Source organism: Heliconius melpomene, chromosome 20 (genome assembly GCF_056956725.1).
Source record: "Heliconius melpomene rosina isolate 202511_hmr_F chromosome 20, ASM5695672v1, whole genome shotgun sequence".
NCBI classification, from domain to species: Eukaryota; Metazoa; Arthropoda; class Insecta; order Lepidoptera; family Nymphalidae; genus Heliconius; species Heliconius melpomene.
In genome coordinates this window covers 12,617,310-12,644,368 of record NC_140408.1, presented here as the reverse complement: position 1 = coordinate 12,644,368, position 27,059 = coordinate 12,617,310, and the positions used below count along the sequence as shown (strand labels likewise).

Below are 27,059 nucleotides of genomic sequence, written 5' to 3'. Positions count from 1 at the left end.
TGGGATATGCTGTCCCCCTGTGACAAAACAGCCTCAATTTGGATTCACATCTATTCATCTATATATATAATATTGAAAGGTCACTCACTCACTCATCACGAAATCTCAAAAACTACCAGAGCTAGGAGTTGCAAATTTTGCACAGAGGTTATTTATAGGACGTAGGTGCTCGCTAAGACGGGAATTTGCAATATTCGACTTCTAAGGGGTTGTTTTTGCACAAATGCTAGGAGTCTCAAATTTTGCATGGACCTCACTAATAGGACGTAGGTACTCATGAAGACAGAAATTAATAACAACGTAGTTCACACAGGCTAAGCCGCAGGCAGGCCGCTAGTATTTTAATAAATATCGGTTGGGATCGAACTCACAACCTGTCGCGTTCGCAGTCGCACGCATGTTCCCCTGCGCCACGACTGACTAGTCCAGTCAGCACTCTGGCTACATAATATGAAGATTGAAAAGATGAAAAACACATATATATTTAAATATAATTTTATTTCATATAACATTCATTTTAACAGTAGATAATATCAACCTGTAAATACCTTGCTTAGTGAATTTCACGTACAAAAGTTAACATTAATTTTATAGAAAACCAACGATCGCACCCTACCTTCGCCCGTCTAAATTTATTGTTTGGATTTATAATATAGCCAAATTATACAAAATATTTACATAAATTGTAGCCTATGTTTTTATACTGTAATGTCGTATAAATCTCTTCTGTCGGTTTTGCGTGAAACTGCAATCAACATCATTCACAGAATTTTTTTACATTTTCAATATTAAAGTAGGGACATTACATACTTATTTATAAATAAAAATAATATCATATTAAAAGCAGAAAGAGAATATCAAATAAGTAAAAGAGAAAATAATAGTAATATATTAAGCACCTGTTTATATTCTGCCAAATTACATAAAATATGAGCTTCGCTCTTTTCTCGGATAGCAAGAAAGACAAAAGGAACCTAGTGTTAAGGCAGTTTCCGCCACCACCGCATTTACAGTAGAACATTTCCAAATATTTTGATTTATTACAAATATTATTATAGAAAGAATGTTTTCAAAATATTTTATTCATTCTTGAACGATTCAATCATTAGGAGTAAAAATAATGGTAATATATAAAATATTTGTATTCAAAATATTTTTCCTACCCTGCTGTGAGCCTGTAAGTAAGCAAAAAGCGGTATTCATATTCGAATAGTGACTCGTCTATAGATTCTTCTGTCTGAAATTAAAGTTTGACAAACGTTGCGATTACAGCTTATAGACTTTAATGTAGGTAATATATTAAAAAAAAACATCCAAATATAACAATATTTCTATGAATATCATGTTAAATGCATTCATATTACATATTAGAATCTTATTTATAACGATTACACTAGAATTATAAAAATAAATAAGATTAAGACAAATACGAATTATATTACATAGCGAAAACAAGCTCAGGAACTGTTGACTTTATAATATTTTATTAATCAAAAATTAAAATAGGCGTAAATAATAATATTAAAAGTATAATATAGTAATAAATTTCTTGTGACAATTATTAAAAATATATCTAAAAGACTTACCCGTTTCTAAATTTTTAGTAATTTAATAAAAAAAACAGACCAACTTTCACATTTACAACTGGAGTCAAAAAATATTTCCCACTCAAATTACAGATTACAAATAAAACCAAATGACTTAAGGTCATTCAGCCTAACATAAAAAAATAAAAGCACGTTTTTTAATTAAAAAATATATTTAATATATATTTTTATTTACTATAAAAAATAACAAAAAACAGATTATTTAAATATTATTTTACATTTATCAATACAATATTCAACTTTCTAAGCCGTAGTGTTTGCGTTTGATTCTTGCGTAAGGGCCTATATCGGGGTCCATTATAAAATCGTAAATAACAGATGACCAGCTATGATGTTGTGGTAAATCGTCGTAGAACTCAGATGCAATACGTTTCACCTGGAAAAAGTATTAATTATAAATAAATATTATATTATATATATATATATATATATATATATATATATATATATATATAATATATATATACTTTGTATTTTTGTTTGTTGTTGGATAATCGGATACTGGTTATCCACAGATACATAAATACATTATATATATATCATACATAAAAGTACATTATAAAATAAACAAATAATACCTGTAATATTACATAGATTATAATAACTACTAAGTGTTTTCCACGAAATAGATTAAGTGATAAAAAGGAAAGTACTTGAGGCGTGACTAATAGCCGCAGTACCTAAGGATTACCAATTGTACAAATTAAATAGAATAAAATTATTGTTTATATTTTTAATGCATGATGGTCGTGAGTTCGTCCCCTCGTGAGGACGAGAGGAAATATATATTTTTTTCTTATTTTCCTTGTTTTACGCTTTTACACTCGACGATTCATGTGCAATTTTCGAAACATTACATGTTGAGTGGCGGAGCTCAATGAAACGCACTTTAAGGAAGGGCCATTCATCAAACAAATTCTAATGTTAATCTAAGGAAAGAAATATTTTTCAGTCGTGCCGCTTATATTTATTAAACGGTGGAAAAAGTTATTTATCGGGAGTGAATTTGTTTACTATATCCAATTTATAGTGCGTAGCCTGTAATATTCATTATATATAGAAGAAATGTGAATATATTAAACTATCATATCGAAGATTCTATTTTTAACGTTCGTTCGTTAACGAGTTCAAGGTCAAGTGAAAGGTGTTTACTACAAACGCGTACGCGTAGTTATAAAGCAAATAAACGTGCTATTCGTTGCATTATGGAATGTAAATTGTGTTCTGATTTTTTAAAGATTGAGGACTCAATCAAATGCACGGCCTGTTTGGGATTTTTTCATTACTCCTGTGCCAGTTTAAAAGACATTGATTTTAAAAAAATGCTGCCTATGAACAAGGCCAAATGGAAATGTCCTGCCTGTAAGCCTACTAAGAAAGGCAGCACTAATATTAGTCCTGGATTGTCCGCTGCAGGTTCAAGCTGTATCGCCTTGGAGTCCACTCAACCTCAATTACAGTTACTGCAAGATAGTGGTTTGAAATCAATTATCACTTATTTTGATGACCGTTTCAATAACCTTCATGCCATTGTGGAATCATTTAAATGTTCCGTCACTGAGGAACTTCGAAATCTCTCTGAGGCTGTTAATACCTGGTCTTCAAAAATTGCTCATATTGAGTCCTCTGTCAATTGTCTAACGGAGCAGATGAACGATTTTGACCTACAACTGTCTAAATTAAATAACTATTGTACCGAAGTCGATGATTTGAAGCTAAAGATTAAAGAATTGTCGGAAAACTCCATTAGAAGTGACCAATGGGTTCGTCGTTCTAACATTCAAATTAACGGAGTGCCGTATAAGAAAGGCGAAAACTTAATCCAGATTGTTAAAACATTAGCATCTAAAAGCGGCTTTCCTATTAATGTTGATACGGATGTGGACTTTGTAACAAGAGTAGCAGTAAAGAATGATACTACTGACGGTAAACCCCGTCCAATTATTTTGAAAATGCAGTCGCGTTATAAAAAAGACGACTTTCTCTCATCAATACGCAAGCTGAAGGGACTACTTGCGTCTGACGTGGGCTTCACCGGCATAAATAATCCCATATATGTCAATGACCACCTATCTACATATAATAAGGCTTTACTGAATAATGCTAGGCGCAGAAGTAAGGAGAAAGGGTACATGTATTGCTGGGTCCGAAATTGTACTGTTATGGTCCGTAAAACACATAATTCTCCGGTTATCCATATCTCTTCTAATGACTGTTTAAAAAAAATCTCGTAAGAACTATAGTGATATTGATATACGATTATTGTGTTTGTGTTATTTTGTTAATTAGTTTTTATTTTATTTACAATTGTTGCTTTATGGAAGTGTTAAGGTGTCTCTATTTGGGCTATTATAATTATTTTCATCTTTATTCTTGCGTTTCGTTGGTTTACTGCAATTATACTCAGTCAATTAATGTGATATGTCCTTTATTATTTTTATTGCTATATTCAAATTTAAACATAATTATTATACCTTTGTTTTTATATAATTATTTTTCACATTATTATGGCTCTTAATATATTCTATCAAAATGTCAGGGGACTTCGTACTAAAACTGAACAATTTTATCATAGCTTGCTAAACAATAATTATGACGTAGTCTGTTTAACGGAGTCGTGGCTGTTAGACGGAATTTGTGATAAGGAACTCTTTGACCCCCGTTATATTGTATACCGAAATGATCGGGACTACACACGCTTAGGAGTAAAGAGAGGAGGTGGTACTCTCATTGCTATCCGGCAAGGAGCCGCATTTATTGATATTCAACACCCCAGCGCGCCCCCTCAATTACCTGATGCTGATATAACGAGCCTTAGTTTGATTCTTGGGCAAGGCTCATATCGTAAAAAGTTCCACCTATTTTGCTGTTATTTCCCCCAAAATCCGAAACAACGCGACTCTGAAGTGATTTTCTTTGAACACATGTCGGACCTTTATTTTAATAACCGCAGCGATAACTTTATTATATTAGGTGACTTCAATATTAGCGAAGCAAGGTGGTTGTTACAGTCTGATGAGCACCTCGCTATTCAGAATCCCTCTGACAATAACCTAATCTTACAATTGTTCGCATTCATGTCAATCACCGGATGGAGACAATACAATTCCATTTTTAATAAGTATAATAGGCTATTGGATCTCATTTTATCCAATTCCGCTTGTGTTGTTGCGAGGACTGACCCATTATCACTACCTGAAGATGGCCATCATCCAACTCTTTTAATAAGTGTGGAGGAAGGTGTCCCTCACAAATTATTGAGAGAGCCTCCACGCATTGTACATCGTTTCCATGATGCCGACTATGAGGCCATTAACTCTGAATTAAATAAAATTAATTGGGTCCAACAACTCTCTTCTCACAATGTCTCGGACGCAGTTGATAGATTTTACCTTTTAATAAATAATGTTGTTGACAAATTAGTTCCAACTAAAACTGTATACAGCAATAACAAATTTCCAGCTTGGTACTCTAGACGTTTAATAAAACTAGTAAATAAAAAACTTAAATTGCATAGGAAATGGAAGATTTACGGCAGAAGTAGTGACTATAAAATATTTTCTGATCTACGGCATGAGACAAAACATATGGAGTTGGAATGCTATGTTCGGTTTATTGATAAAGCTGAAAGCAATATTCGTTACAGTTCAAAACAATTTTGGTCCTTTGTCAAGTCAAAACGAGTGAATGATTGTATTCCTGACAGCATGGTTTTTAACGATCAAATCTCCTCTGATGGCCAGGCTATTGCCAACACTTTCAACTCTTACTTCCAATCTGTGTTTGAAGTTAATACAAGAATTGTAGTTGGGGAAACTAATTGTGCTTCGGAGAATAATCTTTCTATAAATAATGTCAGTATTACTCGTGAGATCATAAAAAAGTATCTTTTGAAACTTGACCTTTCTAAAGGTTCTGGGCCTGATAAATTACATCCTATATTTTTAAAATGTTGCAGTTCTGAAATCTCTGTTCCATTACACATATTGTTTTCAAAATCTTTACAATCGGGGTCTTTGCCTCATATTTGGAAAAGGTCTATTATTGTCCCAGTCTATAAAAGTGGTGATAAGCAAAATGTTAAAAATTATCGTGGAATATCAAAACTTTCTGTTATTCCCAAATTATTAGAAAAAATTATTTACGATAATCTATTTCCTCTTATACGTCCTCAACTAATCCCGCAACAACATGGTTTTATAAACAAACGCTCCACAGAAACTAACCTCTGTGAGTTTATAGTTGAAGTCCTCTACGCTATGAATAGTGGGTATCAAGTCGATGTTATCTATACTGACTTTTCGAAAGCATTCGACAAAATTTCACATTCTTTGTTAATTGACAAAATTAAACAAGCTGGTATACATGGTGATCTTCTAAGATGGCTTGAGTCTTATCTCCGAGATAGAACTCAAGCTGTTGCTGTGAGGGGCTTTACTTCTAGTTTTGTGCCTATTACTTCTGGTGTACCACAGGGTTCCCATCTTGGACCTCTTCTTTTTAACATTTTTATCAATGATATTATACAATCTTTTGAACATTCTAAGATACTTCTTTATGCCGATGATGCAAAAATTTTCAAAATTATAAGAGATCAAGAGGATTGCACTAAACTGCAGGAGGATCTAGTCAATTTTGATAAATACTGCGCGTCTAATCAATTATCTCTAAATCTTGACAAATGTTGTGTAATTAGTTTTTGTAGAAAGAAATCTCCCATTCTATTTGATTATCTGATTCGCAACAGGAAAATAAAAAGAGTCTCCATTGTTAAGGACCTTGGTGTATTATTGGACGCCGGTCTTTTATTCGACAAACATATTGCGAATATTATAGGAAAAGCATATAAAATGCTCGGTTTTATATTTAGACAGGGGAGTGATTTTAAGAACATACATACATTTAAGCTTTTGTATAATTCATATGTTAGACCTTACTTAGAGTATGCCTCGCCAGTCTGGAACCCACAGTATGATAAATATGTATTTGCAATTGAAAGTGTCCAAAATAAATTTATACGGCGATTACTTTACAAATTTAAATTAGATAACTCTCATAACCTAAATATACTATCATTAAAAAAACGAAGAGGATATAGAGATCAAATTTTTTTGTATAAATTGTTACACAATCTTATAGATTCCAATTATCTGCTAAGTAATATTCACATAAAATGTCCAACTTTTAGTGCCAGATCTAGGGACACCTTTTACATTTCTGCTCGAAAAACCAATTATGCCCAAAATTGTTTTATACTAAGATCTTGTAGGGCATACAATAATTGCTTTAGTGATATTGACATTTTTCATAGTAGTTTGATGCAGTTTTCATGTAAGATCATTGACAAAATTCAAAATTCTGTAAATCCTAACCTAATGTAAACCTTAACCTTTCATTCGTAAAAATCTTTGTTTTTTTTTTTTTTTCTCTTTAGACAGTAAATTTAATTTTTAATTGTTAATTAGCAACATATTCACTCCATGTTTTATGTATAAGTGGAAACTTTATTGGCAGTTGGAATATGGATATGTATTATACTAAAAAGTACTGTAAAATGCTGTTTGTTTCCCAACTTAAAATAAATAAATAAATAAAATAAATTAACTATTAAAATCACTTTAATTCTATATATTTTTTGAGGCGGTCGTAGCGCAGACGACTTGCGAACGCGACGGTTGTAGAGTCGAATCTCACTAGGGGATTGAAATATGCAAACCGCGGCATTTAGTGGTGGACACCACTCAACACGTAAAGAATTCAGCAGAAAGTTTTTAAATGAAAAAAAAAAATCAAATTCTTAAATAAGCTCACCATTTTAAAGGCATTTTCATTCATACATTGATAAATCCTTCCCTTTATCAAGAAAGTTAACGCATCGCTGTGTACGATTATCGACATAAATCTAGGCTTTACTGTATGTATGACTAACCGAGTATATCTCATAAATATCTCATAATCTTTATCTTATCTCATGGAAATTCCTTAGGATACTGTCGTAACGTATGGAAACCTTGTAAATATATTTTTTGTGTATATTTTATTTTGGACAGAGAGAACCTAGCCACAATTCGAGATATTGGCGGAATTTAACACCGCACTTTATGTACGGCAATATATATACAAATCATTTTATTACATTTACCATCTGATGGTGTTCCTATGCTGTATAGTATTTATTAGGTTAATTCAATCATAACGTTAAATAAGTACCTACATATTTTTACTTCCTTGGCTATTATAAGACAAAATGTGGCGTTAAGTTCCACTTTCAACATGTAATGTCACTTCAAAATTAAAAAATTAAAATGGACGCAGTAATGTTAAATTAAGTTATAAACTGTTGAAAAGTAAGTATTTCATTGTTATATAGAAATATACAATTAAGGAAAATCGCAATATTTTAACACAAGTTGTACTTAAATGATATAAGTATTGCATGTTAAAATGACGTAATATTTGTATAGGTACAGTGATTTTGTCACGTACTCAAAAATATATGTAACTACAGAAGGTATGGCCGACGAGTCGTGGACTTTTGTGCATTGTGCTGACGGGAAATAAATAATAAAAAGTAAGAAAAATCCTGTAAGTTGTAAGTCGGAATCGAACCCACTACCAGTCGCGTTTACAGTCACACTGTGCCCCTGAGCCACGACTGGCTTAAAAAGTTTAAATATAAGATATTTAAACTTTTTACTGAGATTTTTTGTATGAAAAAAAAAAAAAACACATTCTGTTACTCATCGTGACTTGACATCTCATCGACAAGTGAATGAAAGATATAAACTTGGATTTATAACATTTTTATCAACAAAATTCTTAGTCATACTGAATGTGACCAGACGTCCCTTTTTAAACGGGATCGTCCGAATTCTCCTTCGGAAGTCCCGTTGACTCCAAAGACGGTACTGGGACGAAAAATGTATCGGTTTTGGCAATGGCACAAAAAAAATATCACAAAATTGAATCGCTAAAAAAAAACGTAAAAGTTCAAAGAAAAACAAAGTAATGGGGGAATGAAATATTATTTATTAATATTATCATTCCCTCGCTCTGGTACCAAGGCAAAAAAAGCTTCGGCGCTTCCGCCACTTAACACGCAATGCCTCCAGAATTCGGTGGAAAGTAAGGAACGGAAGTGTCTTACCACTAGGTTCCCTCTGCCCTGCTGTATGCGGGATATGATAAAAAACAATAATATTTTTGTGTGCATGTTTGTTTTTATCTACGAGTACTTGAATAGCACTTTATCGACATGTGTAACACCTGTTACGTTTTTCCGATAATGAACGCGCCACTTGTACTTTTATCAAAAATCTTGAAATGAATCATACTTGATAGTTGGTACTATGTGAATAATTACAAAATATATTTAAAAAAAATCTAATATTAATTAAATTTCAATTGTTTAGTCGTAATACATTTGGAATCAAGTGTTTCTGGGGTACGGACGGATAGCTAGGTTAAATATTTTAATAGAAATTTTTAATTAAAAAAAAAATTAAATATAAATAAAATTTGTATATTAAATTAAAAATATTTTTTTTATAAGAAAAGAAATGCTGCTGAGTAGAGATGGGCGTTATCGTTTTTTTCCGTTAACGGTTATGAAACCGATATATGGTTTTCGTATCGATATCAAAAACGGTTTTCAGATATCGTTTTTTTTTCGACTTGTCAATAAGCACAATCATAAGTATAAAATTATAATATAATGATGAATATATTTAACTAGCGGACGCGCGCAGCTTCGCTCGCTTATTTAGGAGTGAATTCTAATAAACCACGAAATATGTGTTCAATGAAATATTTTTGAGAGTCTAAATTTCAAATTTTATAAAAATCGGTGGCGATTTAAAGATTTTTCCATACAAACTTTCAACCCCTTATTTGCACCCTTAGGGGGTGAATTCTGGAAAACCAGGAAACACATGTTCAATTAAATATTTTTAAGAGTTCAAATTTAAAATTTTATAATAATCGGTGGCGTTTTTAAGATTTTTCCATACAAACTTTCAACCCCTTATTTGCACCCTTAGAGGAAGAATTCTAGAAAACGATGAAACACGTGTTCACTTAAATACTTTTAAAAATGTAAATTTCAAATTTTATCAATATCGGTGCCGATTTAAAAAAAAATTTCATACAAACTTTGAACCCTTATTTCACCCCTTTAGGGTTAAAATTTTTCAAAATCCCTTCTTAGTGGATGTCCAGATTACGAAAGTAAATATCTGTCCAAATTTCACGTTTCTACCATCAGCGGTTACGGCTGTGCGCGCGTCTTACCTCAGTCAGTGAGGACAAGTCCTTTTATATATATAGATTAGTATTATATATTTAATTAGTATTACATAAAACATGCTTTATAAACTATAAACATAAGTTAAAAAAACAATATTTAGTAATTAAATTGAAATAATGTTAAAATACAAAATCAAATTTTAAATCCAAATTTCAACCTTATTCATTTATTTAGAAGTTCGATTTCACAACGAAGAACTAGTAACTAACTAAGAAAACCGCCAAAACATGAATCTGTTAGTTAGTTAGCTATCGGGTATTCGCTTCATTTCTTTTACACCCGTGAAGAATGTACGGATGGACCGAGGGGTAGCGAATATCAGTTCATCAGATATTCGCCTTATCTCATTTACGCCCGTTCGGAATAAGTTACTTAGAAAGAGGGGAAGTTAGTTTCGATATAAAATCGTTTGACGTTTCAGAAGTTTTGCGTTATTACGTTTTTGTTCAGATCACAGCTATGTTGAGTTTTAAGTTTCTGTAAAAACGGTTTTCTAAAAACATGTATCGATACGTTATGTTTTCCTTAACATAACGGTTTTAAGTTACGTTTTGATATATCGAACTCATCCCTACTGCTGAGGCAAAAGTTTAACTTTATTTTATAGTTTGTAAAGAAAATCCTATTTAAATCCAGGCAAAGTCAGCACTCAGTACTAGTTAACGTCAATCTTCTTATCACACATATTACAACACTTCACGTTATCAATAGACAGTCATTTATATCTCTATTAACATCGATAAGGATACTTGAATTTATATTTTACAACGATTTGAATTTAAAAAAGAGGCCAGTTGTGGCGCCGGGGTTACAAACGTCCTACAGGTTGTGGTTATGGGAACCTAATATTAAGATACTCCTACGTTCCCATTAAGACACTTCCGTTCTCTGCTTTCCGCCAAATTCTGGAGGAATTGCATTTGAGTGGCGGAACTTAACTTCCAATTTAAGTATAAATATTAATATTTCGTTTATTAATTTTAGACTACTACTAATATACTTAATATTTGGAAAGTGAGGAATGTAGTGGCTTATCACTAAGCAATCTATAGATCTTTCTAGGCATTCGATTTCTTATTCTTTTTATTGTTTTCAAATCAGATAATTGGTCTTTTTTTGTAGCTTAGAATTGAATTAATTTATATAAAAATTAACAATTTCAGATTAGGTAAAAAAGATAATTTTAGACAAACTTCAAATAGGTAAATGCTTACCTCAGGTAACCTGCTACCAGGCACAGCTGGGAAGTCATGGTGCTCGTTGTGATAGCCGACATTAAAAGTTATCCAATTTAGGGGTCCGTAGTAAGAATAAGTTTCGAAACCCTTGCGGAACATATAGTGTTCTGATATGAAATGACCTGGAACAAAATTTTTATATATACAAATTGCAGTTAGGCATAATGAAAATAATGTTAAGACACTCCATTCTCCTTCGAATTTTAGAGATATTGTGTTTGGAGTGGTGGAAGTTAACGATACACTTTATCTACCAGAGCAGGTAAATGAAAATAATTTAAATACAATCAACGTGACGGAAGCGGAAGTGGAATCCACTATTATCCCGTGTACAGACAGATACTGTTACATTGTGCAATAATAGCCTTAATAAGCTATACGTATAATCTTAATTTTCCTTTAGTTTTTTGTTTGCGTGATGATTGTGCTTTCTATTCCCACTTAATATATTTATTTAAAACAAAACAAAGGCAACGTAAATTATAATAAACTTGCTACATTTAATATGTTCAATTAACTTTACAGTATAAAGAAGAAGAGAGAAAAAAATATATTACCTGCTACAGGATGTATCCCCATAGACAAAAGAGAACCTATTAAGAGGTAGCCTAGTACTTTCCAGCCTGAAAACATTAAAATAAATTTATTAATTAAACATTGAATTAAGGTTTATTATTAGAAGTAAGGTTTATTATTTTTATCTTTTTTTTTTAGTATTTCGCTGTACCTCGCATAGCAAAGGGATCTTGGGAACCTAGTGTTACAACACTTGCTTTTCCACTTTCCGCAATTTTTTGAGGCTGCGTTTGAGGTGAGCTCATGCTCATGCACACAACCTAATGCTGCGCTTTGCCTTACCAGAGTGAGGAAATGACAATATTAAATATTTCATTTCCCCGAATAGGAACCGAACCCACAACTGCTGTATTTACAGTACACGCTCGTCTCGCCTCTGCGCTACATCGGCCTCGATAGTATAAAATATACAAACTTACCAAAAATTTTAACAACTATCGCGTCAAAGAACAATTGTATAATGAGATTGATGGCCTCCAAGGGAGTGGGTGGTTTGGGTCTAACCACCAAAGGTCGGAGAGAATAGAAAAACGGCTGCAATATTATCCACAGCAGCTTCCCACCAGTCGTACAAAAAAGTTTCGCTTCGACTAATGTGGGTAGATCGACATCTATTACTTCGTCGCCTTGGTGCTGAAAATAAAGATTTACTTTAGCTTTGCACTATATTCCGCCTATAGTAGGTTAAGCAGAGGAAACCTGGGAACCTAGTGTTGATATACTAAGTTCCCCATGAATCTTTCTTTCCCATTTAATAATCACAAAGCACAAAATAAAATAAACTTACTCTATGGTGTTCCAAGTGATACTTTCTAAAGCTAATAGATATCGGTATGCCAATTGGTAAATTAGCAAAGAAACCAAACAACCTGTTGTGCAACGGCCGATTGTGGCCGAACGCCAGGTTATGGGCTATTTCGTGAATCGCTGGAACAAACAATATTTTAATTTAGACTTAAATGAGAAAAATAAGATGGACGGACCTCGGAGGAAGTGAAAATAATTTATTCTATAAACTGGAAATTGAACCGATGACGACGCGTTTACATTCAGATACTGTCCCACTGAACCACGATGACCTGAATTTTTGCACACATTAATAACTTATTCTTCTACGTTTTAATTATATTTTACAAAAATATGTTTTTATGCACATAATAATAATGTTATTAAAGTTATGTCAACAAGTCCCGGGTTCGATTTCCACTACACACACCCAGACATATAACAAGTGTCCATTAAAAGGCAATTCATCATAATCGGCCGACGGAAATTATAAATACTTCATGTTATCTCTTATCAGTCGCAACTCGCAAGTCTACATTGTTTTATCATTGTATTGTTTAATAGGTGTAGACTTCTTCAGTATGAATATAATCAGGTGAAATCTCATATTAGAGCTCAGGCCATGGTCAAAATATTAACCTATTTAGTTGTTAGAGTTCCCTATATGAAAAAAGGGAACCTTTATAGGATCGCTTTGTTGTTCCTCTTTAATATAACCCGGTGGTAACAAACTGAATTTAACATGAAATATCTAGATCTATATTCCTTTGGAGTTTAGAAAACTTTGGAGCAGACAAATTAACTTAGATAATACGAGTTTTTATATTCATCTCTGTCACATTTTGTATGAAATTCTGCACGGTAGGTACTTCCTAGTAGAATTATAACATTTTCTAGAATTAAAAAGTTACATTATGAATAAAGGAATAATTAGAAAAATTGTAATCAATAAATATATCGCAGAAAATCTATTCTTTACAATTAAGAAATTAGTTATTTCTTTGCCAAAACATTTGCCTTAAAATATTCGAATCTACTAAACATATTCAGGACCACTCACCTAACATAAGAGAATGATTTATAACACCACCATAGCAGTACGCCAGGATCAGCAGGACCGGCCAACTCATGCTCTGCACAAACGGGAGGACCGCGAACTGGGCGAGCACCATCCCCGTCACCACCCATTTGAACATTGGATCGAAACCATACAGCTTCTTGATTTCTGGATATTTTTCTGTGAAACAATAAATAAATTATTATTAATAAAATAAATTCAAAATATTTATAAATTAAAGATATATTATTATATATAGAGAGTGTAATTAGAATATTCGTATCAAAAACTTTTGGGACATTATTGTTTTATTATAAAATCTATACTAATCTATACTAATATAATAAAGCGGAAGAGTTTGTTTGTTTGTTTGTTTGAACGCTAAGATCTCTGGATCTACTGGATCGATTTACTTTGTTTTTGTTTTGTATGAAAGCTGCATTCTTCAGAAGTGATATAGGCTATATAACATTACATTACACATATATACTAATAAATTAAAATACTTTCTAATTTGACATGCAATTTATTCTGCCATGTTAATAACAACCGTCGTCGCTACGCGACCGCGTTCGTTACCGCGTCATTTTAATATTCATCCTTATGAAAATAAATATAATAGTCACTTTTAGCATTTCATCTAGATTGAAATTATATTTCTATAGAAATTATATTCTTATATTTCAAGCAGGCGTAGCCGCGTCCGGGTCCGCTAATCAATAATAAGCAGTAAATTTACGAAGAATTAACATTTTTCATATCGACCATGTACGTCTCATGGCTTTGACCGCTATAGAGGACGATGGCTAATACGATTCGGTCATCACAGTTAATACTTGTGCTCGAATACTGGGGACAATTCTTTATTTTTCTTAACCTTCACACTTCTTACAGCAAAGTAGGTATGGTAAACAGAGAGACAGTGCCAAGACACTTACATCTCTATTTGCGATAAGTATTTTACTGTTCTGTATCTTAACAAAGTAGAGAACGGAACTACAAATAGAACAGAATAGTTTAACGCTCTATCACACATATCAGGGTAGGCAGAGGGAATCTGGGAACCTTTTGTCAAGATACTCCGTTTCCGTTTAAGACCCGTTCCCAACTTTCTGCCGAATTCTTGAGGGAGTACAAATTCTAATGGGAGACGCAGAGTTTTAACACTATGTTCCCTATGTTTACCTTGCTATGTGCAGTATACAGAGTGAAGCTAAAAAGAGACTGTAGCATTTGTTAGTCCCTTCTTTCCGGCTACTCAGCTAGAGATAACGCGTGAAGTTTAAAAAATCTTAACAAATACGGAAGTGGAAAACCTGAGTGATTATTCATTAACTTATGTTGTAAAGCAAGTAATTCAGAGCGTGAAAATTAAAATAAAACATTACTGATTCTTATCTGATATAGCGTAATAAATTAATTATTATAGGCTAGATTATTTTATAGACTCAAAAGTATGTAAAATTTCCAATCGAAATCCGTTCGTATGATTAATAGTTTAATACAACATTATCTTATTACCTGTTCTTATCAATGAGCTCTAAGGTATTATATTAATACTATAAGAGCGCGGTGTTAAGTTCCACCACGTATCACGCAATGTAGAATTCGACGCAAAGTGGATTAATAAGTGACTAGGTTCCCTGTTACCCTCAGCCTACGTGCGGGATACAATATGCACAGGCACAGCATCTGACTATAAGCACGACGCTTGTGGGTTCTATTCCCTCTAGGATGAAAGAAAAAATTTTAATTCTTGGGTATGATGTAAGAAGTATTTTCATTTAAGGAAACATTTTAAGGTTCCCTGTACCTATTCTGCTACATGTGGGCGTGAAGCTCAAAAAATGAAGTAAAATTTCCACTTTAAATCCGTTTGAATGTTTAATACCACATTATCTTCTTACTATCGATGTATATAATATTTTTATGATAGGATATCAAAAACGTGAGTGTACACACAACGGCCTTTGCACAAGTAGGTATCCTTATCTGTGTGTAAATCATTTAAGACTTCCGGTGATTTCAATTCATGAAAAATGTAAATATATTATTTACTAGTGACGCGCTCGCGGCTTCGCCCGCTCTCTATCCAATTCAATAGCTGTGCTCTATATCTAAACAGACTGAGTACTTAGATGTTCTAAAAAATAGGAATGACACAGTAGTCATTATATCAAGGCATTTCAACTACATTTACAATACAATTCAGTTATTTATTGCCATTTAACTATTTTCTTTACAATTGTACAACAAAATTAACTTATTTAAAAATAACTCTTATTAGATCTATATAAGTCACAAATTTATTTGATAATTTACAAGTTTACTACTGTTTAAAAATAAAGGTAAACTAAAAAGAAAATTATAAACATACAAAAATGTAATTTGCATAAAAGAAATACAGATTAAAATTGTCTGCCACTAACATTGCTAATAAACTTATCTGGCAATGCAAACTTTGTGTAAAGGTTTTACGCCTGAATGATGTTGGTACTTAGATAATACTGTTATAAAAATCAGTTTCTTATTTTTTTTACATAAAAAGTTTAAACTTGAAAAATATATATATTAGATATCTATTTATTATCAACAATAGTATTACTTTAAAGTTTAAAAGTGACTTTATAATATTAATAAGATCCTATACTTATTAATATTATAAACCTAATTAGTTTGTTTGGTTGAATACTCTGACCTTAGCAACTAAGAGTTATGTTTTTTTGTATTGTTTGCTTATCGAAGCCTTAGGCGATATCAAATCAAATGTCATGACAAATGTTCGAGACAATGCTTGAAAAATTTTACAATGATAAATCTTCTTTTCAATGACACCTATCAAGTTAGCTCAAGTAAAAACATAAAGTGTATTTTAAGATGACCTTTTTGTTAACTGCCTGATGAATTTAACTACAAAAAAACCACCAAAATCACAGGAACACAGAGTTTTATCTTTGCCTAGAAGAAATATTTTATTGCTTTGGTAGTTAGAATTCTTATTTCTTATTAAAATACTAATAAAGTTTTGTCAAGATTATGAGCAATCAAATGGTTGCGTGAAACTTTTGTTGCGCAGTTATTGTGACAGCTGTGGGGTGCAGCTATAATTAATTATTTAATAATTTCATTTTCTTGCTTAGGTAACAAGGGAAAGCGTGACGTTGAAACAAAAATGTTTCACAAATTCTGCAGAGTCTCCCAACACATGCAATTTCCACTTTCCACAAATTTTCATTAATAAAGAAATTTGAAGAAAAAAATAATAGTATTAGTATAAGGTTCATAAAAAATATGTTTGAACATAGTTATGGCATATATGTTATAATGATTTAAATATAACCTTCATACTGTTGTTACGATAAATTATAATATTCTAGTCAATTTTCAATGCAGTATATTCCTTAATGTGATTCATTCTTATTGTATAGATACAAGATATTCTACAGATTTTTTTTTTATTTTTGCAAAATATAAAGTTATTTTACCACTTTTTTTAAATGTTATTATAGCCAAATTATTTATTATATGTAAAAAATAATTATATTTTGGGATAAATTGACATTTCTTTAATAATGTTTTAGTATTTTTGGGATGCAAACTAAATGAAAACATGATACAATTTACGCTATTGTTTTATATTGTATAATAATTATAAAGTAATAATTTAAAATATTTTATCAAATAGGAATTTAACCGCTGGAACCACATAATTGTTAATTTACTAATCAGCATTACTTTAGTTTTCTAATATATTATTCACATGATTTAATATACTTCTTAAAACAGAAAAAAGAGAGTTCCAACCAATTGAATAAAACAGTTGTTATAAACAATTTTATGAAATATAATATTTTTTATAATTATATAACTTTTGTATTTATTAACCTAGTGAATTTAAACAAACAGTAACTATAGTAACATCTTATAATGTTTATTTTATTAATGAGTAAATAAATATATATAAAATAGAATCAATTTATACAAATTCTTGTATAATGTAAGCTACAATATGGTTTTCTCACGATCGCTCCTCAATAAAGCTGCTAATTCCTCTTATTTTGAACTAATGTGTTAATTTTCAACGTCTTTACATAAATGAGACTAACGAAACAATCTTATAATGAGATGTACTTGGTGGAAAAATGACGTAATTGCACCTTTCCTTAAAAGTAAAACATGTTAATATATGCGGAAAAACAGTTCAGTTTGATATGAATATTGCCTGACACTCAGTCCTCCATTTTACGTTGGTTTTATATGTTGATTTGGTCCCCAGGGTAAAAACAAAAAAAACTTATTTTATTTAAACCAAAAGACGAAAATATATATTTCAATCAGTATTTGAACCCACAACTAACGAATATAGCAAGCAAGTCTAATATTAAAAGATGTATAGACATACAGCTTCAACTAGAGTTGTTAATAAGTTAATTGTCCCAATTAGTTAGAGTTAGCACAGTACACTCGTGATAAAATGCTCTCACAAGATTTTTTTTTCCTATTATATTACCATAACCACGCGGCGGCGTTGAGTTTCGCCATTGAACATACAATACCTCAAGAATTCGGCGGAAAATGTGGAACAGGAGTATCTGAATAGGGAACGTAATGTCGTTTTACTAGGTCCCCAGGTTCTAGGAGTTTTTTGGGAAAGAAAAATATTTTTTTCATGTCCCGTTTTTTGGAGAATTCGCTTTTTTATTTCTAAGATACAATCTGGTAAAGATGCCGCATACATCCTTTCACGTCTCTCTATCCAATTCAATAGCTGTGCTCTATATCTAAACAGACTGAGTACTTAGATGTTCTAAAAAATAGGAATGACACAGTAGTCATTATATCAAGGCATTTCAACTACATTTACAATACAATTCAGTTATTTATTGCCATTTAACTATTTTCTTTACAATTGTACAACAAAATTAACTTATTTAAAAATAACTCTTATTAGATCTATATAAGTCACAAATTTATTTGATAATTTACAAGTTTACTACTGTTTAAAAATAAAGGTAAACTAAAAAGAAAATTATAAACATACAAAAATGTAATTTGCATAAAAGAAATACAGATTAAAATTGTCTGCCACTAACATTGCTAATAAACTTATCTGGCAATGCAAACTTTGTGTAAAGGTTTTACGCCTGAATGATGTTGGTACTTAGATAATACTGTTATAAAAATCAGTTTCTTATTTTTTTTAACAATACTTGGTGTTGCTTACATAAAAAGTTTAAACTTGAAAAATATATATATTAGATATCTATTTATTATCAACAATAGTATTACTTTAAAGTTTAAAAGTGACTTTATAATATTAATAAGATCCTATACTTATTAATATTATAAACCTAATTAGTTTGTTTGGTTGAATACTCTGACCTTAGCAACTAAGAGTTATGTTTTTTTGTATTGTTTGCTTATCGAAGCCTTAGGCGATATCAAATCAAATGTCATGACAAATGTTCGAGACAATGCTTGAAAAATTTTACAATGATAAATCTTCTTTTCAATGACACCTATCAAGTTAGCTCAAGTAAAAACATAAAGTGTATTTTAAGATGACCTTTTTGTTAACTGCCTGATGAATTTAACTACAAAAAAACCACCAAAATCACAGGAACACAGAGTTTTATCTTTGCCTAGAAGAAATATTTTATTGCTTTGGTAGTTAGAATTCTTATTTCTTATTAAAATACTAATAAAGTTTTGTCAAGATTATGAGCAATCAAATGGTTGCGTGAAACTTTTGTTGCGCAGTTATTGTGACAGCTGTGGGGTGCAGCTATAATTAATTATTTAATAATTTCATTTTCTTGCTTAGGTAACAAGGGAAAGCGTGACGTTGAAACAAAAATGTTTCACAAATTCTGCAGAGTCTCCCAACACATGCAATTTCCACTTTCCACAAATTTTCATTAATAAAGAAATTTGAAGAAAAAAATAATAGTATTAGTATAAGGTTCATAAAAAATATGTTTGAACATAGTTATGGCATATATGTTATAATGATTTAAATATAACCTTCATACTGTTGTTACGATAAATTATAATATTCTAGTCAATTTTCAATGCAGTATATTCCTTAATGTGATTCATTCTTATTGTATAGATACAAGATATTCTACAGATTTTTTTTTTATTTTTGCAAAATATAAAGTTATTTTACCACTTTTTTTAAATGTTATTATAGCCAAATTATTTATTATATGTAAAAAATAATTATATTTTGGGATAAATTGACATTTCTTTAATAATGTTTTAGTATTTTTGGGATGCAAACTAAATGAAAACATGATACAATTTACGCTATTGTTTTATATTGTATAATAATTATAAAGTAATAATTTAAAATATTTTATCAAATAGGAATTTAGAAAAGTATAAACAATACGAGTGATTATGATAACAATATTTCAATCATATCGCAGTTTCACGTTTTTCTTGCATATAGCAAGTTGGGCAGAGAGAACCTAGTGTTAAGACACTATTTTCCACGTCTTGTCCAATTTTCGTAACATTGTGTTGATCGACGAAATTAAACGTTTTTACATTGCAAATCGAGTAAATAATTAATATAGAGTAGTTATTTTAAGTAAATTCATAATAAATGAAATATGTAACATAGCAGGAAGCTAAGAAGAAAATATTTTAATAAGAAGTAATGATGCATTAATTTTTCATACAACCATAAGTAACTAAATCATATAAGTTTATCAAAACACTACCTTATTAATTATTTATATATAATAATATATGACGTAAGGCCATTTAAATACCTAGGATGATTTTTCGGCGACTCGCATGAGGTTCCTCTGTGTGGACCCACTCGAAATCAGTTCTGGATACTTTAGCACCCATTTTTAACACAACTTTCCTTCACATTTATATATTTATTCACTGTTCTACGATTATTTGGTAAGAAAAAGAAAGCGTACGCCCTTTTTCGTGGGTTAAATAAAAAACACGGCCGATCGGTACAAATTTGTAGAAGCGATTAATTTTATTAGTTTAATATAACGTCTAGCCGGCAGATGGCAATGATGTCACGATTACAATATCACATTAGATATTTGACATTGACAGTCGAGATCACAGAACACATTTACTTTTGGTCGAGATCGCGTATTGTTAAGATTTTTAATCGATTTTATATAAAATGTGGAATTTTTAGCTTCATTCAGCTTTCGGATGCTAAACTAAGTTTTTTCATAATGCACATCTATAACAATCTCGGATAAAATGACACTAAATCTAGTTGTTCTTTTATAGTATTTATATTATTCCGCCCGTTTATAAAAACGAAGTTCAAGTCCCAAGATTCCATCTTGGACTTGAACTTTTAGCCTTACGTCTTTAATTATTGGAGAAATAGATAAAGGTAAAAAAGGCTTGGCTATCCTTCTTATAAGCATCCGGGGTATCCGTCCCCATTCTTGTAAGCATAGTTAGAAAGTATCGGTATAACACTTTCACTAGCACTTTTTACTAGCTACGTCCAAAATAGGAGCCAAAAAGTAAAAATTGACGGGTACTAAAGCGATGAATGCGACGTGAGATACGGGGTGCCGCAGGGTGTCCTTGGCCCAACTTTATTTCTATTACGGTTTTAATAAATGTTTTCCAGTCACTTATACAGGGGTTGATTGGATTTATAACTATTCTATTGTAATATTTATTATTTTTGCTTTATTTCAATAGATTTTGCTATTTTTATTATTTTTATCTATAAAACACTAACTCCTAAACCACTAGCTGTATGTTGCCAATGAAAAATATATTTTTTATACTTTCATCCCACAACTAAGTCGAAAAATAAAAAAGGAGTCGATAAAATTTCTTCCAAAAGCCCAAAAAATAAAACAAAGCCACTCAGTATTCAATAATATATTCAAACGCTCTCCTGCACGGGCGGTTCGTAACCCTCGGGACGCTCAGACTTGTCTCCCACTTCGCCACGCTTGCCGCCACCGCCTTCACCATGAAGCTCCATCAACTTGGAAATCTCGAACCTGGGTCTTTTCAGTACTTTTACCTATAAAAAAAGGAAACATCCCTATAGTTCACTAGTGAAATGATAAGAAAGTTATTTGTTTATAGGGTAAACAAGTTCAGAGGTTAAATCAAAAGGGAACATGAGTTTTCATCATGTAATGTATCATTGCGAGCTAGGTGTGTCATCATTTAGGTAAGATGTAAATTTAGTTCTTGGGCTTTACTTCTGCCATATTGGTAACAATTATATAATATATTTCTTATTACTTATTGCACATAGAAGAAACCAATAACATTATTCAAATTTATTTACCTTCCTAATGCACACATCTCTCAATGGGTAGATGCTGTGGCAAGCCTTCTCGATATCCTTGGCAATGGAGTCTGGTATCAGCTTGTTGACAACCTCCCTCAGTTCAGAGTTGGCCACATCACGGGTAATTATCTCGCACATCTTCTTTCTGATGGCGCGTACCTGTAAATTAGTTTTTCATCTATACTAATATAATAAAGCGGAAGAGTTTGTTTGTTTGTTTGTTTGAACGCTAAGATCTCTGGATCTACTCGATCGATTTACTTTGTTTTTGTTTTGTATGAAAGCTGCGTTCTTCAGAAGTGCTATAGGATATATAACATTACATTACACATATATACTAATAAATTAAAATACTTTCTAATTTGAAAGGCAATTTATTCTGCCATGTTAATAACAACCGTCGTCGCTACGCGACCGCGTTCGTTACCGCGTCATTTTGATATTCATCCTTATGAAAATAAATATAATAGTCACTTTTAGCATTTCATCTAGATTGAAATTATATTTCTATAGAAATTATATTCTTATATTTCAAGCAGGCGTAGCCGCGTCCGGGTCCGCTAGTTAGATATAAAATTCAAAACAGAATTACATGTGCTGCCCTATTTTTAATGTTTTTAACTGTTAGGCAGGAGAAGTAAATTCAATCATATTGCATAATATCCAGGATTATTGACATAGATGAGTATTATTTACAACATGTAGTGTTATTCTACATTTAAGAATAAAAATACTAATAGAAAAAAAAAACACTTGGTTATAATCATCCAAGCACTCAAAGACCTCAGAGGGACAGATTTTTGAAAAATGTTTAATATATGTTTTTGGATATTATTATACGTTTTTATATACAAATTATTCTCTTTCTTGCTATAATTTTAAATATATCAATTTTGCCTATTGACCTAAAAGCTCAGAGAAATGATAATGATATATGTGTATATAAGCACTCCTAAGTGGAAAATCTCAATAATACTATACTTTGGCAGCATAACCAGACAAAAAAAAGATATATTTAAATTATATTAATTTAACAAAATCCTCTGAAATCTCTATCACTCTGAGAGTTTAAAGTAAAAAAAAATTGTAGCAACGACACAAAATACCTTAATATTATACATATGAAGGCATATTATTGTATGGAAGCATTTAATTTCTGCAGTTTGAAACGATACAAAGACGATAGACCAACTTTGTATAGCTGGACTGCATAGATTATAAAAAAAATCACAATATCTTTATTATCATTCACACATTTAAAAGATCTAGTAAAGAAGGCTAAACAAACCTGAGTATGTTGAGCATAGCATGTCTTGCGCTGACTCAACGAGTCTTTGTTGGTGAAACCAATGCAGAAAACCCTCAGGAGGTAACCATCTGTGGTCTTGACATCAATGTTGGCTTCAACCAGTGTTTGCCATTTCTTGACCATCCATCTATGGAAGAAATAGGTTTTCAAATAAAAAAAATTGGACATTTTAAAATTACGATTTGAACTTGGAATATTTTGGAATTCTATCTAAGTAATTAAACAAACAGCATTCTTCTTTATTTTATCTTTAACTTCACACTGTTTCACACAAAGCATGATAGGCAGAGGGAATAGTGTTAAGACACCGTCGCATAATCCGTTCCCGCCGAATTATCGGCTATTGCGTGTTGAGTGTTGCAACTCAACCATACAGTCACCATTCATCTACCATAATGAGGAAATGAAAATATTAAATGATTAATTGCCCTGAGAATCAAACCCAAAACTGTCGCTTTCACATTCAAATACTATGCCACGATGGCATGATACTATGCCAAACCAACACACACTCAACAATGTTAATATAAAATTTGTAGCAACGACAAGAAGGGCCTATATAGATAGATGGCTATAAAGGCACTGCATCCTGTGGCAGCAGCACTATGTGCAGCTTGAAACGATATAACAGCGATATACAATGTTATATAGCTGGGCTGCACTATAATGATATAAATAATATATCGTCTATTTTCTACAATTTATGCTTACACAAAATAATTTTTATATACCTGAGTTTATCAGTTGTGAGGTCCATACCGTGGAAGTTGCAGAGCACATTGCGTCCCTGAACATCTTCAGCAATCAAGCGGAACTTACGGAAAGACCTGATAAATAATAAAAAATCAAATTATTATAGAATTAAATGTCCTTATTAAAATTGTTAGTGTAAATGTTCAAAAGAGAGTTAAGCAGGTGGCCTTACTTAGTTAAAGCTTTTTCTTCATATAAGGTATCTTTAAGATAGTAAACAATAAAATAATTAACATAGTACAAAAGTAACAATAATAGCTTCAGATAAAGATATTTTTACTTTAATTTATTTTTACTTTGTGTTTTTTTGATATAATGGCAATAAGCAAAAATGTATATAATAAAAAAGCTACTAACTCACCTCTCAGCATCAGTATCAGCTTGGAGATCAGCCAAAGAAACCTCAAACACACGGCCTTTCAGACCTTCAGAAGCAATTTTGGTTCCCTAAAACCAAAAAATATTATATTAAGTATATCTCTTTAATTAAAAAAATAATTTAAACAATATAATTAGATATGTTCAGCAGTAAAATCAAAAGGGAACAAATGTTTTCATCAGTTCTGTGTCATTGCGAGCTAGGTGGATCATCATATAGTATCTTATCTACATATTTATTTATTTACAAGTATAATTAAGGAAGTATAATTATATATATATATATATATTCCTTGATCTAACTCCAAATAATAATGCTATGTGTTATAAGCCATGTGCCATGGTGATTATAACAAGGTTAACATTCTGTATTTTAAGGTTAATTTTTACTAAAAGAATTAGCGAAAAAAAATTGCAGTAATTTGTTTTCCACTCTACATTTTTATATATAGTGAAATTGTTAAGTAATATACTTTACCATGTTCTGTCTGTGTACAGAAGAGATTCATTTTATAGTTATTTTTTCTAGAATTACTGTTAATACTTTTTTATTAACGAAAGTATTCAGTTATTAATTAAAAATTATGCAGATATCATGGAATCACATAGTTTGCCCAACCTAAGTTTTGCAAAAACATTTTAATTAAAATAATAACTAACCTGAGTACGGTTGACGAGCGTGGTTCCCACCTGCCTCTTAGTGAACATAGACGGTGCCTTAACATCGTACCAGTCTTTCCTTGTGAAGGGATCTACACTGAAATTAAAATTTAAGTTTAGAATATAACCTTAAATTACTTACAGATAGGTAGATATTCTAAATATTGCAGTTATTTTATATAAACTATTATCATTTGTTATATTTAGCAAAAAGATAACTTAAAAGCCCATGTATTTAATTTAATAGATAAATAGACCGGTATAATAGTAACACACATTAAATTATTTAACTGACACGAGACAATCAACTTTTATCCACAAATATTTTGGCCATCACAATTTAAATTGTTTTAAAAATACAATTATATTAAAGAGTAATAGTTTAAATGTAGGCTGCGAAGTATATTCCGACTTACATCTTCTTCTTAACTCCCTTCTTGCCGCCTTTCGAAAGGCCTTTATTTTTACCAACCGCCATGTTCAATATCAAACTTGAGAAAGACTAAGTTTTGTTTATGGACGTAGCGTCTGACGTTTATTGGACAGTTGTTTATGGGTGGGATGGGGGAATGTAGATTAAAAATAAATTGACAAATGATTATGGCTAAATATAAAATGTGTTTTTGCAATATTTAATTCTGTTTCTGTGGAATTGACGAGGATACTGTATTCATATTTTTTTATGAACATTATTAAATGTGTTTGGTTTATCTTATTGTTTTGCAATATTTATACTTAATTAGGAAAATTAATAGCGAAAATAATGTTGATATTACTACTCTATTTATTAAATCATGGGAAACTTATCCAGAGCTATGAAACATATCTATAAAAGCATATTGCAATAAAGTTAAGGAAAATAGTGCGTTAAAAAAGCTGCTCAATATTTACAAAAAAAAAAAGATTTTCTTAAATCATCCGCTATTAGTAAAATTAGCTTCACACTGAGTGCCGCACACAGCAGGGTAAGCAGAGGGAACCTTAGGATATCAATTAATTAATTACCAGAATAAATAGATTAACATTTTTCATCATGGTATTAATTAAGCAGTAGGTCATTGAAAACAATATCTTTGCTATATTCCCACTTTTCCACCAGTGAGAATCGAACCCACAACAACCTCACGTTTACAGTCACACTTTGTGCCCCTGAGTTACGAATCATCTTTGTTAGTTGTAGTTTATTAATAATATTGAAATGATTAAACTCAGTTTTATTCCTCATTCAGTCTTTGGTAAAAAAATATTGCCATTTTTGTATGTAAGCGAAATGTAAAAACTAAAGCAATGGTTTTCCATCCATTTTAGATTTAACATATACATATCCGCACACAAGTTAAGCTACTGAGCGACAGCGTCAGATCTTACGACGAGATGTAGTCAATAATATTGTGGTATGCGGGGCCAAATATTGTATGGGTGTTGCAAGCCTAAGCATTTTTAAATGTATTTAATATTTAAAAGTTTATTGTATCATCTATTTATAAATTACTTTTATCTCATTTAGCGAATGGGTACAAAATAAACTGAATAAACATCTTGAATTTCGTATATTTATAAAATAAAGTTAACAACACACATTACGTATACACATTTATAAAATTGTAAAAAAAATCAGATCTTTTCAGGCTTCATTTATACACCCAAAAAGTTACATGTATTGAGCAATATTATTACAAAAATTACAACATTTATCTAGCATATAGTAAATATATTATAAATATTATATAAAATTTATTAAATATCCTCTCTATAATAATTTTTCAACAGTACTTATGTCTTACTTAAAAATAAATTAACTACGGTATGCATATTAGTATTATGGAATTAATGAGTTATATTTGTATTTACATGGAATGTCCAAAACTACAAAACATGAGGCAGATATGAAAAAAGATAAGGAACTCACTAAATGTCAAAATAACAAACATTTTTTAATTCAAGGAAATGTATCTACATAAATAATTGGTTTCATTTTTATTACCTTTAATTTATTTAAAAACACTTTTATGTTATGACTAAATAGTAATGATTATCATTACAAAATAGAAACATTTATAAAATGATGTATTTCTTTTA

General features: G+C 31.0%; 3 protein-coding genes across 3 annotated transcripts; 1 reads left to right on the top strand and 2 right to left on the bottom strand.

The window, feature by feature from the left end:
* Positions 1 to 479: 479 nt before the first annotated feature.
* ifc (delta4-sphingolipid-FADS-like protein ifc) lies at positions 480 to 20,606 on the bottom strand. The gene is made up of 7 exons (XM_085205209.1): positions 20,349 to 20,606; positions 13,573 to 13,749; positions 12,514 to 12,653; positions 12,146 to 12,359; positions 11,708 to 11,773; positions 11,127 to 11,272; positions 480 to 1,983 (listed from the first exon to the last, which is right to left on the bottom strand). Exons 1-7 carry the CDS (start codon positions 20,428 to 20,430, stop codon positions 1,843 to 1,845), a joined length of 966 nt encoding a protein of 321 aa, XP_085061335.1. The 5' UTR covers positions 20,431 to 20,606; the 3' UTR covers positions 480 to 1,842.
* On the top strand, positions 2,403 to 3,977 carry LOC146528069 (uncharacterized). The gene has a single exon (XM_085205208.1). It carries the CDS (start codon positions 2,813 to 2,815, stop codon positions 3,839 to 3,841), a length of 1,029 nt encoding a protein of 342 aa, XP_085061334.1. The 5' UTR covers positions 2,403 to 2,812; the 3' UTR covers positions 3,842 to 3,977.
* Positions 20,607 to 21,441: 835 nt separating the features above from the next.
* RpS3A (ribosomal protein S3A) lies at positions 21,442 to 25,556 on the bottom strand. Its single transcript, XM_085205210.1, has 7 exons — positions 25,397 to 25,556; positions 24,981 to 25,077; positions 24,304 to 24,389; positions 23,921 to 24,016; positions 23,169 to 23,316; positions 21,878 to 22,039; positions 21,442 to 21,604 (listed from the first exon to the last, which is right to left on the bottom strand). Exons 1-7 carry the CDS (start codon positions 25,456 to 25,458, stop codon positions 21,461 to 21,463), a joined length of 795 nt encoding a protein of 264 aa, XP_085061336.1. The 5' UTR covers positions 25,459 to 25,556; the 3' UTR covers positions 21,442 to 21,460.
* Positions 25,557 to 27,059: the final 1,503 nt, after the last annotated feature.